This window comes from Arachis duranensis, chromosome 8 (assembly GCF_000817695.3).
Source record: "Arachis duranensis cultivar V14167 chromosome 8, aradu.V14167.gnm2.J7QH, whole genome shotgun sequence".
NCBI lineage: Eukaryota > Viridiplantae > Streptophyta > Magnoliopsida > Fabales > Fabaceae > Arachis > Arachis duranensis.
In genome coordinates, this window is record NC_029779.3 from 28,062,776 (window position 1) to 28,081,324 (window position 18,549).

Genomic DNA, 18,549 nt, shown 5'->3' on the forward strand with positions numbered 1-18,549 from the left:
CGTGCATATCACGCGTGCTCCCGCCATTTTACGAAGCCTCTCTTTCCCGTCTTCGTCCCCGCCTCTTTTAGAATTTACGAAATTCAAAGATAACACTCGATTTCCCTTCTCCCTCTTCCTCATTCCCGCAAAATCTGGGACGCTAGGGTTAGGGTTAGGGTTTGTCTTCAAGCAGTTGGAGGAGGAGGAGGATGGGAAGCAAGGTCACAGTGACGGACCACCAATTGTCCACCGTCCGATCCATCGTTGGCTCCGAATTCACCGACATGGACATCATCAGAGCGCTCCATATGGCCAAAAATGACGTCACAGCCGCCATCAACATCATCTTCGACACTCACATTCCCTCCATCGTCAAACCTAAAACCACACCACCACCTACAAACAATCCCAAACCTTCTCCTCTCAATTCATCTCCTCATATGGATACTGCCACTCGCACTGTTGCTTCCCGCTCCAAGAACAATGGCGCTGCTGCTCGTGGAGGAGACGGCAGTAGCTGCTCCAAAGCGTCCGATGATTGGTGGTTTGCTGGTTCCGGCGAGATGTCAGGGCTGTCCACTTGTAAAGGGAGGACTATAAATTCTGGTGACGCAGTGGTTTTCAAGTTTCCTGCCAAGGCTGCCTCGGCTGGGCCTTCGCCGGGGAAGGTCTTCGGGAGGGGGCGGCTGGCAGCGGGGACTTGTTCGGAGATTGTTCGGTTCTCCACAGATCAAGCTGGGGAGGTAATGTGCAACTGTGGTAACTGGTAATGGTTAATTGTTCTTTGTGTGAAAGTGTGGGTTGAGTTGAATTTGTGTATTACATTGTTTGAATTAGATATTGGTGATTTTTGGTTTGGCAGATTGGTAGAATACCAAATGAATGGGCTCGGTGTCTGTTGCCTCTTGTGAGGGATGGTAAGGTTAGGATTGAGGGACGCTGTAAATTTGCACCTAATGTTTTGGGCATCATGGATACCATTATTTTGTCAGTCAGGTACTCTCAATGCAACATCCTGTTTCACAAGTTGAAATGTTAATCTTTTGGTTTGTTGATACTGTTTATGATGGGAAGTAACTTAATTTGCCCTTTTTTCGGTTGGGGCCCGGGATATTCCTTTCAGTGTATTTATCAATAGGTCAATGTTTGTTAAGCACCAGCAGATATCTCTCAAGGATGCCACTGGCAACTCTACAAATGAATCAGTTTTCCATCCTCTTCCTATCTTATTTCGGTTGCTAGGCCTGGAACCTTTTAAGAAGGTGGCTACTGAACCTATACTTTTCCTTTTTTGGGACCCACCTTTACGTAAATAGTATGTTCAGTTAAATACTTAAATTGCTTTCTTTTCTTTTTGGTTGCCATCTTGTGGAGTTAAATTTATGTTCTAAACAATGGTAACTTAGACTGAAATATTAACATGAACCGTCATCTGATTTTTAGGCAGAGTTAACTCCTGGTGATTTCTATTCCAACAAGCGTCCTATCGACCAGAAGGTGAGCTTCGGATATACTTGCATTCTGAGTTGTGACAATGTCTGATGGTCATAGTGTTGTACCTTCCTTTAACTGGACAGACATTCCTCTTCAGGTCCCTTTACAATTGATGAAGTCTGAGCATCCTTCTCAAAATTGCGACGAAAATAAAGAGGATTCCATTTCTGAAACTGATCTTGATAATATTGTTGGTGTGGGATCAAGCTCGGAGTTAGAGGTGCTGCATTCTCAGAGTAATGTGCACTGTTTTACTTATGCTATTGGTGTGATAACCATTAATCAGGAAGTATTTTGTGCAGGAAATGGATCCCCCAGGCAGTCTTCAGTGTGAGCTACGGCCCTATCAAAAGCAAGCTCTTTATTGGATGATCCAGATGGAGAAGGGGCGAACTGTAGACGGGACAGCAACAACCCTTCATCCATGTTGGGAAGCATATCACTTGGCTGACAAGTATGTGTGTTGTCATATTACAATATATATACATGGATAGATAAACCAGTTAATGGTTCTGATGATGTGCTTGTGCTTTTACACTTTAGGAGGGAGCTTACTATTTATTTGAATGCATTTTCTGGTGAAGCCACAACTGAATTTCCTAGCACCCTTCAAATGGCAAAAGGAGGGGTATGTTTCTTGATGAGTTAACCCTGTATAGTTTTGTTCACTTATGATGCAATGCTTATAAATTTTTATTGTGAATTTGTAGATTTTGGCAGATTCTATGGGTCTTGGAAAGACCATCATGGCCATATCACTTCTTCTTGCCCATTCAGGAAGAGGTGGATCATTAGACAGTCAATCCTTAGCTCAGACTGAGCTGTATACTGAAGATGGTGAAGTTAGTGATACGGTACACAATTTTTCAAACATTCCGACGAAGGCAACCAAATTTGCTGGTTTTGACAAACTGATGAAGGACAAGGATGCTCTAGCAAGTGGTGGCAACTTGATAATATGTCCCATGACTCTTCTTGGGCAATGGAAGGTATTTGCCTTGTCAGAAATATATATAGCTTTATTCATTACTGAATTTCATTTATTCAGCTGTGAGATTTATAGAATATATATTGTGAAATGCTTCCTTTCCTGTACTGAACATTTGGCAATTTCTTCAGGCAGAAATTGAAACTCATGTACAACCTGGGTCTCTGTCCCTATATGTTCATTATGGACAAAGTAGGCCAAAAGATGCAAAAAGTCTTTCTCAGTCTGATGTTGTTATTACTACATATGGAGTTTTAGCCTCTGAATTTTCCAGTGAGGTATTGAGAACCTGTTTGCTTGAATAGATGTCAACCTTTTTGCTTCAATTCTTAAACATGGTTAATCAATGCTTGATTCATCTTTCTATCTGTCTTATGTACAGAACGCCGAGGATAATGGTGGACTTTTTTCAGTTAGGTGGTTCAGAGTGGTTCTTGACGAAGCACATACTATAAAATCTTCTAAAAGTCAAATTTCTATTGCTGCCGCTGCTTTAATTGCTGATAACCGTTGGTGTCTTACTGGCACTCCTATCCAGGTGAAATATTATGGCTTGCTCTTATCTGATGATTGCTATTTTTGGTATTGATGGATTAATTATCAATTGGCCAATCAGGGACAACAAATTTCACTCTGATTTCAAATTTTATAGATAACACTAAGTGCTGCATTTAATTGAATTTTGTTTTGCGGGCAATGCAATTCATGCACCTTCACTGAACAGATTTTTAGTAAAGTTTTTTAGGCTTGGACGACTTTTCCTCTAAGACATGACAAGAGATCGGAAGGCAGCACTTCATAAAAAACAACTTTTTCTTTTGTTGGTGTGTTGCTCTTGTGAGGGGGAACTGTTATCCTCCCTTTTATTATTCTTCTCTCTATCTTGATCAAATTCTTGTTTTATCAAGAAATAAAAAGAAAAAAGATGGTTATCATGTTGGCTGATCTTCAATTCATCACAAGTATCCTCGCGGCAAATGTTGTTTCTGTTCTTCCTGACATTGAATCACTGTTTTATCTACAGAACAACCTTGAAGATATTTACAGTCTTCTTCGATTTCTGCGAATAGAGCCTTGGGGTCATTGGGCCTGGTAAAAATATTCCCCCCCTTATTGTTGAATCTGTTTCCTCAAATTGAATCATATCCATTGTTCTTAAATTTTCCTTTTACTTTTTGATGTTCAATGCTAGGTTTTGATGTTTTATCAGTTTTTTTCAAGATGGTTTCTAGGCTGAACTGTTGATTCCATCGCATAAAACAAGTATTTCCTTTTCTATATTGAAACAAATTACAATAGTAACAAAATTCTACATGCAATTTGATGTGTAACTCTTATGTAAACTTAAGTGGTCTGACACTCCTTTCACTTTGTATTTTGCTTTTCCAAGTTTTCCAACTTCTATTGTTGATGAAGATAGCATCCATTGGTCGAGAATTCTCCTGATGATTTGATTGGGTTTTATCAATTGTTGCATTTTCTTAAAACTTTAAATCTAGATGCATGCTTATATATTTTTGGAACTTACTACTACTTTGTTTGTTACTTTTATTGTTCACCCCTCAAGTGGGTATATATGGTTCGGCTTCTTGTCTGGAAGATTTATATTTGTATGATCCAGGTGGAACAAACTTGTTCAGAAGCCATTTGAAGGAGGTGATGCGAGAGGGTTGAAGTTAGTTCAGTCCATTTTGAAGTCAATCATGTTGAGGAGAACCAAGTATAGCACAGATCGAGAGGGCAAGTCAGTAATCGAGTTAAGGATTTGTGATATTTTAACATTCTAGTATATTTTGTTCACTAATCATTTGTTGCAGGCCTATCCTAGTTCTCCCTCCGGCTGATGTGCAGGTAATTTACTGTGAACAAACAGAAGCTGAGAAGGACTTTTATGAGGCCTTATTCAAAAGATCTAAGGTATTTTTTCGTTTTCTGATGTATGCGTGATATTTTTGTCTTGTTCTTTTAGTTCTGAAGAAATCTGATCAATTCAACCTGTTATGAAATCTGTGTAGGTCAGGTTTGACCAGTTTGTTGAGCAAGGGCGTGTTCTTCATAATTATGCTTCAATATTGGAGTTGCTTTTACGGCTTCGGCAATGTTGCGATCATCCTTATCTTGTAATGAGGTATGATGTCTTAAATTTATACTCCTTACACACTTGAAGATTGCACGGGGATTCTGCTGCTGTGCAAATTGTTGGCATGTGGGCAGAACAGTTAGTCTTTAAGGAAGAGTAGTACTAATGTAATCAGATTTTCATAATTTCTAACATGTTCTGATTAATATGCTAATTTGGTTTTATTATTTTTTTTTTTGGGTTGGTTTTCTATGTTTATGATAGAGAGACGCCTACTACTAACAGGTTTGGATTGTGTTGCAAAAGGAGAGGTAAGTAGAGGTCAAGTAGAAGTGTTTTAGGAGTTGTTAGGATATCCAGCTGGCTGATAGGTTGTTATAAATAGCTAGGATATAGTTAGTTTAGGGAGGATAGTTTTTCTGTTGTGAATTCTGTTAGAAATTGGAGAGAATCTCTCTCTGAGCTGGTAGTTCCCGCTGTGTAGAACCTTCTAGGGAGAGCTAATTGGTCATCCCGGTATATCAATAAAGCTTGATCATTCTGCTACTACTGGTCCTATCAACTGGTATCAAGAGCTTGACGATCCCGACGCTGAATGGTGCAATCGAGATCGAGGAAAATGGAGTCATGATTTGACACGATTGAATCGCGCATGGAGGAGATATTCCGATCGATGCAGGAGACGCTACAGCGCTTCGATTCTGGAATAGATGCGTTCGAAAATCGCGCGCCTAATCGGAATGAGCGTGGTTCACCGGGATCGCACCTGGCCGCAGGATCATCGGCCAGAAGCTGTGGCGCGCCGGAGCAATGGCGAAAGCTGGAACTTCCGATCTTCTGCGGAGACAACGCGGTGGTTTGGGTTGAACGCATGGAGCAATTCTTCTTGCTGCGCACAGTGCCAGAGGAGGAATGGCTCACGGTCGCCACCTTTGCAATGGAAGGAAGGGCATTCACGTGGTTCAGGTGGTGGGAGGCGACGGCGCTGGTGCTCCAGTGGCGGTTTTTCAGTGCGGCGCTGCTACGACATTTTCAACCGGAACGGCTATAGAGCCCTTATCAAGCGCTGCTGAAGCTGAAACAGACGAACGCGGTGCGGGACTACGTTGACCAGTTCGTGCTTCACGCGCGGCCCCTCCGTGGAATTGCGCCAGAATTGCTGATGGATCTCTTCTTGAATGGGCTGAAACCAGAAGTAGGGGAAGAATGTAAATTGTTCCCATATCAGTCAGTGGACGAGTTAATAGAACTGACACAGAAGGTTGAAAACCGCAACGCTGCCTTGCGAGGGGCATCGGGACGCGGTAAATCACTGGCTCCCAACTTCGCCGTTGCCAATTCAACCGCCACCAAAGCGGTGCACCCTGCTACAGCGTCCAACTCTGCAGCAACCAACAGCGTGGAGTCGACGACGGATCCCTTGTGACGGCGCGGATTGGGACATCTCAGCAACGAGGAATATAGAGCTAAGCGGGCCAAGGGGGAATGCTTCCTCTGTGACGAACCATACACTGCAGATCACAATTGCAAGAATAGAGAGTTCAAGCTTTTAATCATGGAGCCAGACTTTGAGTGGAACAGGGGAACAGGGACAATTGGAGCTCAAATTCATGAGCTTGAGTGGACATCACAAGTCAATCAAAGCCTGGGTAGAGGTAAATGGCCGCCGTGTACGCGTTCTCATAGATTGTGGAGCTTCGGACAACTTCGCGACACCAAGGATTATCACCGAGTTGGGCCTGAGAATTGACAACACCCCTAAGTTCCAGGTCAGGGTAGCAGACAGTACCAATACAATACAGGGGGACAGGGAAGGTGTTTGGGTGTCATGCTCCAATTCAAGGAAGTGGCAATCAAGGAAGACTTCTTCATCTTCCCAACTGACGAAGCGGAATTTGTCCTGGGACTGGCGTGGCTAGATAAGTTGGGAGACGTTCTCGCAAACTTCAAAAAATCACGCCTTCGATTTCAGAATGGGGACAGCATGGTTACATTGCAGGGGGACCCGGAGCTGTGCTATGGAGGTATGCACCTTCAATTTGCAGTTTTGTCCATTCAAGAAGGGGGAGAAGGATTTATGGTCCAGCTGTGGCCCATGCCTTTGCAAGCGGCTACGGTATCGCAGGTGTCGCAGGTAATCGAATCAGTGTTAGCTTCTCATGCTAAGGTGTTTCAGACATTATCGGGGCTGCCACCACATCATTACCATGATCATGCCATTCCACTGATAGAAGGAGCTTCAGTTCCAAAGATAAGACCTTATCGTTACCCGCACCATCAGAAAGCAATAATTGAACTAATGGTACGAGAAATGCTGGCCTCAGGGATAATTCGGCCAAGCTCCAGTCCCTATGCGAGTCCGATATTGTTGGTGAAGAAAAAGGACGGCAGCTGGAGATTTTGTGTCGATTATAGGGCGTTAAATGGTATTACGGTGCCGGATAAATTTCCTATTCCCGTCATTGATGAGCTACTCGATGAATTGGCGGGAGCTGCAGTTTTCTCTAAGCTGGATTTAAAATCGAGGTACCACCAAATTCGGATGAGGGATCAAGACATCCACAAGACCGCCTTCCGCACTCATGAGGGCCATTATGAGTTTCTAGTCATGCCTTTCGGCTTGACCAACGCCCCTAGCTCCTTCCAAGCCTTGATGAATGACATTCTTAAGCCTCTATTGCGGAAATTTGTCGTAGTTTTTTTTCGATGATATCCTCATCTACAGTCAGGATATGGCTAGCCATGCCCTTCATCTCCAACAAGTTTTCCAGATTTTAGTGGAGAACCAGCTGGTGTTGAATGAGAAGAAATGCACATTCGCACTGAGCTCGGTGGAGTACTTGGGCCACATTATCTCGGCACAAGGGGTCTCGGCGGATCCTAACAAAACCACAACGATGCTAGAGTGGCCGGTGCCTACGGACCAGCGAGCTTTACGGGGATTCTTGGGCCTTACCGGCTATTATAGGCGGTTTGTGCAAGGATATGGGGTAATCGCCAAGCTGTTAACGGAGTTGACAAAGCGAAATGCGTTTGAATGGAATAACAAGGCACAAGAGGCTTTCGAGAGGTTGAAGAGGCTGATGGCAGACCTACCGACTCTAGCAGTTCCGGATTTCAATCAAGACTTTGTTTTGGAAACGGATGCATCGAGTGAGGGGTTGGGTGCGGTGCTGTCCCAGCAAGGCAGACCAATAGCATTCCTAAGCCAAGCACTATCTCCAAGGTCCCGACAAAAATCTGCATATGAGAGGGAGTTGATGGCCATTGTCTTCGCTGTCCAAAAGTGGCTGCATTACTTGTTGGGTTGCCATTTTATTGTTCTCACAGATCAGCGAAGTCTGAAGTTCCTCACGGACCAGCGACTCATGGACCCAACTTACTTGAAGTGGACCACTAAATTGTTAGGCTTGGATTTTGAGATCCGATACCGGCCAGGCCTTGAGAATAAGACAGCAGATGCGTTGTCACGGCAAATGATGGCAAAGGCGATTTCGGTAGTACATATGAACCTCTGGGAAACGGTGGAAGAGGAGGTGGCTCACGACCAAGAGCTACAAAGGATTGTGGTCGCCTTGCAGTAGGGGCTGGATGACTATCCGGGGTATTCCCTACATAAGGGTAAGGGAGGGAAGTTTGGACTGCAAATTCTTCTCAGATCCCACTTTTGCTGGCTGAGTCTCATGACAGCGGGGCGGGTGGACATTCAGGCTTCTTTCGAACCTATAAGCGGCTGGCAGCAGCGGTTCATTGGCGCGGCATGAGGCAACGGATCAGGGATTATGTTGCGGGCTGCCACACTTGCCAGCAAAACAAGCATGCAGCGATGAAACCGGCGGGGCTGTTGCAGCCACTACTAGTCCCGGAGCGAGTTTGGGAGCACGTTTCGATGGATTTTGTGGCGGCATTGCCAAAATCCAAAGGCATGGACACTATCCTAGTAGTGGTTGATCGGTTAACTAAATATGCTCACTTTATCCCCTTAGCTCATCCATTTTCAGCCAAGGAGGTGGCACTAGCCTTTATTAAAGAGGTAGTTAAACTGCACGGGTTCCCCAAGTCAATCATATCAGATAGGGATAGGGTGTTCATGAGTAAGTTTTGGTCTGAACTGTTCCAAGCAGCAGGGACAAAATTGAATTACAGCACGGCATTTCATCCGCAAACCGATGGCCAAACCGAGGTGGTTAATTGCTGTTCGAGACTTATTTGCGGTGCTTTGTGGGGGGCTACCCAAAGAAATGGTTGGAGTGGCTACCATGGGCGGAGTTTTGGTTTAATACCTCCTACAATGCCTCAGCCCAAACAACTCCATTTCAAGCACTTTATGGGGTGCCGGCACCTATTCTTTTCCGGGGAGAGACATTTCCATCACATGTTGAGGAGGTGGCAGCATTGACCGCAGCCAGGGATGTGGTGTTGGCAGAGTTGAAGATACACTTGGTGCAGGCTCAGCAGCGGATGAAACAAGCAGCTGATAGGCATCGAAGAGATGTCGAGTTCAAGCCGGGTGAGTGGGTTTATCTGAAAATGCAACCTTATCGAATGCAGACACTGGCGCGGAGGGTCAATGAAAAGCTAAGCCCTCGGTACTATGGACCGTTTGAAGTGGTTGAGAGGATAGGGGCAGTGGCATACAGGTTAGCCATGCCTCAAGGGTGCAGACTTCACCCGGTCTTCCATGTTAGCAAGTTGAAAAAGGCTGTCCCGCCGCAGCAGCAGGTACAGACGCTTCCACCAGGGCTGGCTGAGGATGGTGAGCTGGTGATGCAGCCATCCCAGATTGTGGCATCGCGAACCGCAGAGGATGGGGCCTTGGAGTATTTGGTGCGCTGGGTGGGCCTATCTCCTTGTGAGGACAGCTGGGAGCGAGCAACTACATTGCGGGCCACCTTTCCGGAGCTCCACCTTGAGGACAAGGTGGTTGTCCGGGGGGGAGTATTGATTGAGAGGCGCCTACTACTAACAGGTTTGGACTGTGTTACAAAAGGAGAGGTAAGTAGAGGTCAAGTAGAAGTGTTTTAGGAGTTGTTAGGATATCCAGCTGGCTGATAGGTTGTTATAAATAGCTAGAATATAGTTAGTTTAGGGAGGATAGTTTTTCTGTTGTGAATTCTGTTAGAAATTGGAGAGAATCTCTCTCTCTCTCTTTGAGCTGGTAGTTCCAGCTGTGTAGAACCTTCTAGGGAGAGCTAATTGGCCATCCCGGTATATCAATAAAGCTTGATCATTCTGCTACTACTGGTCCTACCAGTTTCTAATTTTAAGGAAAAAATAAAGGAGTTTTCTCCATGATTTTAATGACTTTTAGTTTAAATGTTTTATATGGTAGTTATGTTTCTAAATTCAATTTGAGAAAATTATATTAAAATTTGGTAGTAGAAAATTATCATTATTATGCAATTACAATGATGAAATGCTGCATGATGGTTGCATCATAGAGGCTTAAAAGTGAAAATTAGCCAACAACTCACCATCAACTTTTTTGATGTTCTTGAAGCCTGAGTATTATATGAGAAAGGAGGTTTTGGTAGCTTTGAACAACGATGTTTTACTTCTATTTTTTCTTTGAAGTTTGTTTGTTGCAATGCAATTGAAAGGCTTTCTTGAGTTTATGTTTCCCTAGACCATGCAGCATTAAATTGTTGTCTGTGTACACTTTAACTTATTGTCATGGTGATCATTGATTCATTTAGCCGAGGTGATACTCAAGAATTTGCTGATCTAAACAAACTAGCTAAACGCTTCCTTCGAGGAACCCATAATAATTTAGAACGTGAAGTAAAAGATGCACCGTCACTGGCTTATGTTCAAGAAGTAGTTGAAGAGCTACGTAAAGGGGAGCAGGGTGAGTGTCCAATATGTCTTGAAGCCTTCGAAGATGCAGTGTTGACTCCTTGTGCTCACCGCCTATGCCGGGAATGCCTCTTGGCAAGTTGGCGCAATTCCACTTCTGGTTTATGTCCTGTTTGTAGGTACTTTCTCGCTAAAATATCAGTAGTTTTATTGCAGTAATTTCAAATGTATCTTACTTATAATGCATTCTCCTTGCAAAACTGCTACTTTTACAGAAAAACAGTTAGCCGGCAGGATCTTATTACTGCTCCTACTGATAGTCGGTTTCAGATTGATATTGAGAAGAACTGGATAGAGTCATGCAAGGTAACTGTTCTTTTGCATGAACTGGAAAGTCTTCGCGCATCAGGCTCCAAGAGCATTGTTTTTAGCCAATGGACTGCTTTTCTAGACCTTTTGCAGATTCCCTTTACACGGTAAGATTTGTTGCTGGTTTAATCATATATTTTAAGAAAGATGGCATTCTTGTGAAACAATCCGAGTCAAATGCTTCTAAAGAGCTATTCACGAAGTCTAAGCATGCTATTTCTTTATGATGTGTTGTAGTTACTTTTAAGCTGATGTCAGCTTTGATTATTGTTGTGATCTAATGTCATACTTCTGTTCCTTTTTGTATCATGCTTAATTTTATCCCATTATGGGTGTATTTATCTTTCTATTGATTGTTTTGACACAATTAAGTAATGAAAAATGATAAAGGTTTATTTATGATTTCCTATATTTCCAGGAATAACATTTCATTTGTTCGTCTTGATGGAACTTTAAATCAGCAGCAGCGGGAGAAAGTGATCAAACAATTCTCAGAAGATGATGAAATACTGGTCTCGACCTATTTTTTGCTTTTGCCTGTGACTTGAACAATGTAATGAAGTGGTTAAATGCATTGTCCTTTTTTTTCCTTTTAAACGGTTTGTTCCTATTTATTGCACCAGGTGTTGTTGATGTCACTAAAAGCTGGTGGAGTGGGTATAAACCTAACAGCTGCTTCAAATGCTTTTGTCATGGTACGTGCAAATCCACTTCTGTTGCCTAATGAGTCTTTGTCTAGCTTCAGGTATAAAACCAGATTTTAGATAAGATAAAGAAAGTATTAAGATGCCATTCAGATAGGGCGTCTAGTTGCACACAATTTTGTAGCTCATTAATTGTTCTGTTTTAGTATATATTTTAGATTTAGCAAACCAAATCACCCAATGAATGTGGAGCGATCAATCTTATATGGGAGTTAGCTAATTTAGCACGTATACTGGGTTTGGATTGAAGTTGCAATGGAATTTTATTTGTATGAACAATCAATCCAATGGATATATGAATTTTATTGCTATTTATTATAATTGATATTAAGAATGTAATTATTTTATAGTAATCTTGGGGAAAAATTATTTTGTAATTGAATAGGACCCATGGTGGAATCCGGCTGTAGAAGAACAAGCAGTCATGCGCATCCATCGTATTGGACAAACACAGAAGGTCGCCATTAAACGGTTTATTGTGAAGGTATGTTTGATTTGCAAATTTGAAAGTCATGAACATATATAACATGGATATGTTGTTATTTTTTTGTAATTGGGCCTCATTAATTGGTTTAGTGGGTTAAAGTAATCTGGTAATGAACTAGCATAAAGTTTGGCAGCAAAGCCATCAGTTGAGGTTGACCCATTAGTTTCAACTGACTGACTCGAGTGGTTACTTGTTCTTATGTATCACATTGCAGGGGACAGTTGAGGAGAGAATGGAGGTGGTGCAAGCGCGTAAACAACGAATGATTTCTGGTGCCCTGACTGATCAAGAGGTTCGAACTGCACGGATAGAGGAGCTGAAGATGCTTTTCACTTAGACCGCCAAGGTAGTGCAAGCATGTTTGTTTGCTGATATTGGTGTATCATGCACCATTAAGCATTCTGCATCCACAACTTTGTGTCTTCTTTTGAGGCCTCGTTAATTCATTAGCAATTTCCATAGGGAGGTCAAGCTAAGTGGGTGGGTGCAATGCTCAACATCCTGCAAATTAGGCGGACACCCTTTTGAGTTAATTATATTGGTATACTTTGGGCTGTGCCAGGTTTAGGACTTGGGAGAGTGATAGTGGTGGAAATGGAAGGAATGGAGTGGGGATTTTTTATAGGGTAATTCCTCCCAATAAATTGAAGGCTAGGGTAAAGTTAACAAGTTAGATTTTTAATGTAGTGGCTATTTGTCCAGGTATGTAGATATGTAGATTTCAATAGCTATTTAACTTTCACTTCCAAAGGGTTTTTGGGTTTTGGGCGACGGGAAAGGAGGTACTCAACTATTTCCTCCACGCAATACATTACAGTTAGGGTTGAAAAGTTATAAATTGATTGCATTTATAATCATGGACAATGTTGAGAATCCACTGTATATTACGTGTAATATTCTCGTGTAACTTCTACTGGTGAAAATGCAACCACTTGTATATTACACGCCTTGTGATCTTTTTATTTTTTTTTTCGCGCAAGTTATAATACTCATGGTCATAGGCATATGATTGTTCAGGTGGACAGTAGCTCCATTTTACATGTAAGTGTATAACATATGAGTTGCAAAAAAAAAAGGGTTGAAGTTCCTTTTCTCTTGTACTTTCATCTCCACTCCATGTTGCATGATGGGTTATTGATAGCAATCGATATGGGTATGGATAGAAGTTAAATCCCCAAGCGTCTTCATTTCTTATATATATTTTTTATCAAATTATATTATTATTATCATGGTTATATAATATATTCAATTGGATATTATAACTTTTTTTTATCGTTTTGCTAGTGATAACATGTGTATTAAATCATCTTTTTTTGACACAAAAAATAAATCATCTCTTTATTTAATATAAGAAAATTTATTACCATTGCTTATTCTTAAAAAAAAAAAAGATGTTATTGTTATTTTTGTATATATATATAAACACAAGAAAATTGAGAGAGACATCAGAGTGTCAAGAAATTAAAGAATGCCGTAACAAGAACTGAATTGTGAAGCTCAAGTTAACGCTACAAAGAAAAGACTAAAAGCTAATCCTATCAGTTTGTACTTTGTAGTGCAACAGTGTAACTGTTTTATCAATCATGATTAACCAACTAAGTAATTAACAAACTGAAAGTGCAACTAAGTGATGACTTGTAACAAACTAACGGCAAATGAAGACACATACGTGCGTGCATGCCAATGCAAATGCATATATAAATTAGGCATCGGATTCATTTAATGTTCCCAAAATATTTGGATCATTAAATGGTTTATAATAAAACATATTTTTTAAATTTTTTATAATTGTTAAATAGTTTTTATTTAATGTTAATTATAAATTAATTTTTTATATATTATTTAATTATAAAATTTATTTTTTATTTTATAAATTATTATTTTATCATTCATATATCATGTTTATTAATAATAAAAAATAAATACAAAAACGAATTAGATATTCTATTAATTATAATAAACATTTCGACAATCCTAATTAATTAGAGTTTTATTTTTGATTCGTTACATCCATAAACACCGGTGAAATCGTGTTTTTTTCCAAAATTCAATGAATTATAATTGATACACAATTGATTAAATTTTACAATGACACTGGGTTTTTTATTATTACTGTTAGTGTTACCTATTTGATGGGAATCTTCAACGCAATATGAGGTTTTCAAAACAATTTAACACGATCAATCGATTGAATTGTGAAACCTCGTATATAAAAACTTCAATTGATTGAGTAACACGAACTTTGGCGGTTGATTCGAAGGAGAAGATGAATTCGGGCCAATTTTTCGAGATTGCTTCGTACATATCCTGGACATCTTCTCCGGCGTTTTCTTGCACTTTGCAACCATTTCCGGGCATCCAAACAGCATCATGGCGCCGTCTCTAGTGATCTCAGCAAAGGAAATCTCCGCGATCCGTTTCTCCGGTGCGTTGGGTGCTGAGATGGAAACCTAAATGAATACTACTGGGATTATTCAAAGAAGCAATGATCCATGATATGGTCTGTTATTAACACTGAGTGCTGTGTTTATGGCAAGTGTGGAGTATTTGCAAGTTGCGACCCTAAAACTTCACCTATCTGCACTTCTTTGAGAGGGTATGTTCCAAGGAATGCAGAGGAGTGGAACAAACAAAACTGGAGCAGCGGCTGTGTTAGGAAGATACCTCTGCAGTGTGAGAGCATAAAAATTATTAAAAAATTTTAAAAACATATTTTCTTATAAAACCATTTAACATCTAAACATCTTAAGATAATCGAATTCTGTGCCTATAAATTAACCATTCCATTTCCTCTATAAAAGTCCCTCTGGCATTAGAAAAAAGAAAACTTGAAGAGAGCACTATTCAAACTTCAACCTTTCAGCTTTTGCGAAGAAGAAGAAAAAAAAAAAAATCCAAAGCCAGAGCATGCAGCACCAACAACAAACCGGAATTGACTTTTATTTACGAGTGAGAAGGAACATTTTATTATACAGATTGAAATGGTATATAGAGAATATAATTTTTTTATAGTTATTTTTTATTATTTTATTATTATTCAAAATGTGGGTGATATCTTTATTAATCTCTCTTTCATTTTATTAAAGAAAAAATCTATGAACTTACATTTTTATCATATAATTCACCGAATGAGAATCATCCAACCAATCAATTCATCTCATTAAATTCTTTTTTTCTAGGTAAGGTTATTTAAATTATACTTCAAATTTTTTATGTACTCCATATAACAAACGAAATTTTTGTATACCCTATGCAATAAACAAAATTTTAAATTTTTATATAAATCCTAATAAGAAACCGTGAATGGAAGGAAGAGAACGAAATAAGCAACAGTATTAATAATGGGTAGTTAGAAAAAGATAATCGTGTTTAAAGTGGATAGTTTCAGGATGCACTTCTTATTAAGGCTACACATGGATCGGATCAGATATAGCATAAAATTCTATCTGATCCGCACTGCATTCATCGGATCGGATACGATATCCGTATTCTTTAGGTCGGATCGGATGCGGATCGGATCGGATCGAATCGAATATCGAGTATATCCGCATATTTCAAAAAAACTATTTTAAGATTCTGTTTGGTTGTTTTTACAAAAAAATGTTCAAAAAATTCATTTTTTATCTGTTTAAGCCTATTTATTCCTAAAATATTATCAATAATAATTCTCTTGAATAACAAAAGCAAAATAATAACACAAGATTTAAGTTTAATTATTCTAAGTTAAAGTACAATATAAAAAATTAAAAACAAAATATCATAAAATTCATAAAATAACACACTAAAATTCATATCATATTAGGGTTTACTTTCTTAAACTATGATATTTATATGTGATGTGCAGATATGCGGATTTGCGGATCGAATCTGCGGATATCACTGCTGAATCCGCAATCCGATTCTACCATAGTGCGGATCGGATAATATCCGTAAAATTCGGATCGGATGTGGATAATTACCGCGAATATGCGGATATTATCCGATCCATCTTCTTTATTATTTAAAATTGTCCATCTTTTTTATTATTTGAAACGTTCTATTTTTAAGAATTTGATTCAATTTAAATTATTAATATTTTTTATTATTTTTAAAAATTATATTTAATTATTTATAAATACATATATTTCGTTCACATCGTAAATGAGATATGTGCAAAATTATTTCGTTTATAATGTGAATTGGTAAATACGCTATAAATGATTTATTTTAATAATTAAAATAATTAAATTATTTATTTAGATAAAAAACCTCCGGGTTATAAGGGTTAAGGAACATATTTAATAGACACTAATATCTTTCATAATTTGGTTCTGGGTATATCATGGAAAAGTTTTAGATTAAGAGATTGATTTGTTTGAAAATTGCAAATGTTGGAAATGGCCTCCCTTCTGAATCGCGCATGCATCTTGGGAACCGCTCCGTTTCCGATTCAGTGGCAAAATTTGTTTGATGGGTCACAAATTATACATATAATAGAATCAGAGAGCCCCTCTAACCGCTCTGTTTCGTTCTGTTGCTGCTGTGTTTTGCCATCTCCCAATGCCCTCTCTTAATTGCTTCAAAGTTTCAGGTAATGATTTACGATTTGACAACTATGCTTATTACATTAATGATTCAATCTAAGCTTTATATTATGTTTTTTTTATAAATCTCTTATGTTTGAAACTTGATATGCTAAAGGTGGCATCAAAGCACAAGAATTGGGGAAGCTTATCCCTTATGAGTTGACTGTGAGTCCTGGACAGGTACCATCCTATCACACTTTTAAATTTCTATTATATCAGTTAGGATTTAACTGAGGCTACATGTTAAAGGTCGTTAAAAGTTATCAATCTGTTAGAATCCAAGAGAAAAAACTGAAGAAAATATTATGTGTATTTAAAATTGTGTAGATACAAGATGGAAATTAGCTATTTATAGAGATATCTACAACGAAAATCATAAATATTTTTAACTATCAATTACTAACTACAATCTAACATCAGTAATATATGTTATTCTGATACAATCTAAAAACCAACTATGTTAGTATGTTAGAAGTATATAAAAATTTATTACTAAATCAACGATTTGTATAAAATACATATTAAAATACTAAATACAAATTAAAAATGAATAAACCAACATAATAAGTAGTCTTGGTTTAAATTTGGTGTAGGATGTGGCGAAGGCGATATGGGAGGCTTGGGGAGCAAGCAATCGGTTTGGTTGCATACTTTTTGCTTCTGGTAGTATAGCAAGAGCCATATTTGGTAGACCAAACTCAAATAGAATTCGTATATATGAGGTACAAAGCAACAATGACTTATTATGTTCATGTGTGTCATTGTCTCTTGTTGTTGTCTACTTATTTCATGCTTTTGTGCAATGTGCATGCAGGGGAGCTTTAAGATTCTGTCAATGTCTGGACATCATATGCTGCGAGACGATGGTTCTGAAACTTCGAGTTTGAGCATCACACTGGCTGCTTCTGATGGAACTGCTTTTACTGGTACCCTCATCAACACCTTGACAGCCAATGACACTGTTCAAGTAAGAATTCTTAGAGTATCTCTTAACTTATTTTTCATCTGTTCTTAGCGTTTGTAGTTTTTTTTTTAAATATTCTTAATATTATTGACACAAAATAAAAAAATCAGGGATAAAATTAAATAAATAAAAAATATTAAAAATAAAATTCAATAAAATTAAACATTAAAAATATTTTTTAAAAAGAATTACAAACATCTATCTATATAAAAATTGATACTCATATATTCTTACAACTAGAAAAATGACATCTCTTTTATCTTATTCTATTGTCACATAAATTCTTTTGCCAGGTTGTAATTTTTATACAATTTTAACTTTGTTTTTTTTTATTGTGTCTTCTCATCTAATGACCTTTATTAGCATATCTCTCAATTAATAATAAATTTAATATATTAGTAGGTTATTTTCTTACAAAATAACTATCATATTATTTATTTGTCATTAATTCTATTTATTAAAATACTACTCTTTTCTTATATATTTTATATTATAGATCAAATTATTTATATATTATATTTTTTTTTATAAATTTTGAATTTTCAAGATGATATTATAAGTTATAAAGTAATTAATATTCAATGATATTAAAAAAAATACTTAGATTTATCAAAACCAAATAAAAAAATATTGACTCTTTTTTCTTATACTTTATCAAAAAAATTTACTTAAATAAATATTTTAATATATATCCACTATAAATTGACAGAATTATATTTTATTATACTATAGAATTTATTATGATATCTTTTTTTTTAAGAGTAAAAAAATACTATTTAACCAAATACTTCAACATATATAAAATATAGATTAATAAAGTTAATTTTCATTATAGTATTATACTATAAAATTTATCACATTTGTTTTAAGAGCTATATATATATATTATTTTATAACTAACTATAAAAATTCTTCGTCTATTATCATTTTAGTTATCTAAAAAATTTATAGCATTAGTTTTTTGCATATTTGTGCCGAGTCTAAATCTAGTTAGGAACAGCATGTATCCTTTACCCTTCTACGTATGCTAATTCTTGATTTTATTCTTTCTAATACATACGGTTAAAAATGGATAAGATTGTGTTCTCTATCTAACACCATACATTGTGTCCATTAGCTT

General features: G+C 38.1%; 2 protein-coding genes across 2 annotated transcripts in view; both read left to right on the plus strand.

The window, feature by feature from the left end:
- Nucleotides 1-6: 6 nt before the first annotated feature.
- On the plus strand, nt 7-12,979 carry LOC127741142 (DNA repair protein RAD5A-like). The gene is made up of 20 exons (XM_052252843.1): nt 7-725; nt 845-978; nt 1,106-1,244; nt 1,426-1,479; nt 1,574-1,696; nt 1,779-1,930; nt 2,020-2,104; nt 2,187-2,465; nt 2,596-2,742; nt 2,847-3,002; nt 3,489-3,556; nt 4,086-4,208; nt 4,282-4,381; nt 4,480-4,592; nt 10,241-10,519; nt 10,616-10,816; nt 11,128-11,221; nt 11,333-11,404; nt 11,799-11,897; nt 12,115-12,979. The coding sequence occupies exons 1-20, from the start codon at nt 192-194 to the stop codon at nt 12,235-12,237; spliced, it is 3,075 nt and encodes a 1,024-aa protein (XP_052108803.1). The 5' UTR covers nt 7-191; the 3' UTR covers nt 12,238-12,979.
- A 3,300-nt stretch (nt 12,980-16,279) lies between these two features.
- LOC107461802 (AT-hook motif nuclear-localized protein 14-like) overlaps nt 16,280-18,549 on the plus strand; it is a 2,710-nt gene continuing 440 nt past the window's right edge. Inside the window, exons 1-4 of the mRNA XM_021129236.2 lie at nt 16,280-16,470; nt 16,581-16,645; nt 17,059-17,187; nt 17,280-17,432. Of these exons, the coding sequence (XP_020984895.2) occupies nt 16,440-16,470; nt 16,581-16,645; nt 17,059-17,187; nt 17,280-17,432 (378 nt within the window). The 5' untranslated portion in view covers nt 16,280-16,439. The remainder of the gene's footprint in view (nt 16,471-16,580; nt 16,646-17,058; nt 17,188-17,279; nt 17,433-18,549) is intronic.

Bases quoted from the DNA above. Each gene is read 5' to 3' on its own strand.
- LOC127741142 (XM_052252843.1), top strand. From the start codon at position 192: ATGGGAAGCAAGGTCACAGTGACGGACCACCAATTGTCCACCGTCCGA. The intron at 2,466-2,595 runs GTATTTGCCTTG...CAATTTCTTCAG, and splicing joins CTCTTCTTGGGCAATGGAAG to GCAGAAATTGAAACTCATGT. The intron at 2,743-2,846 runs GTATTGAGAACC...TCTTATGTACAG, and splicing joins CCTCTGAATTTTCCAGTGAG to AACGCCGAGGATAATGGTGG.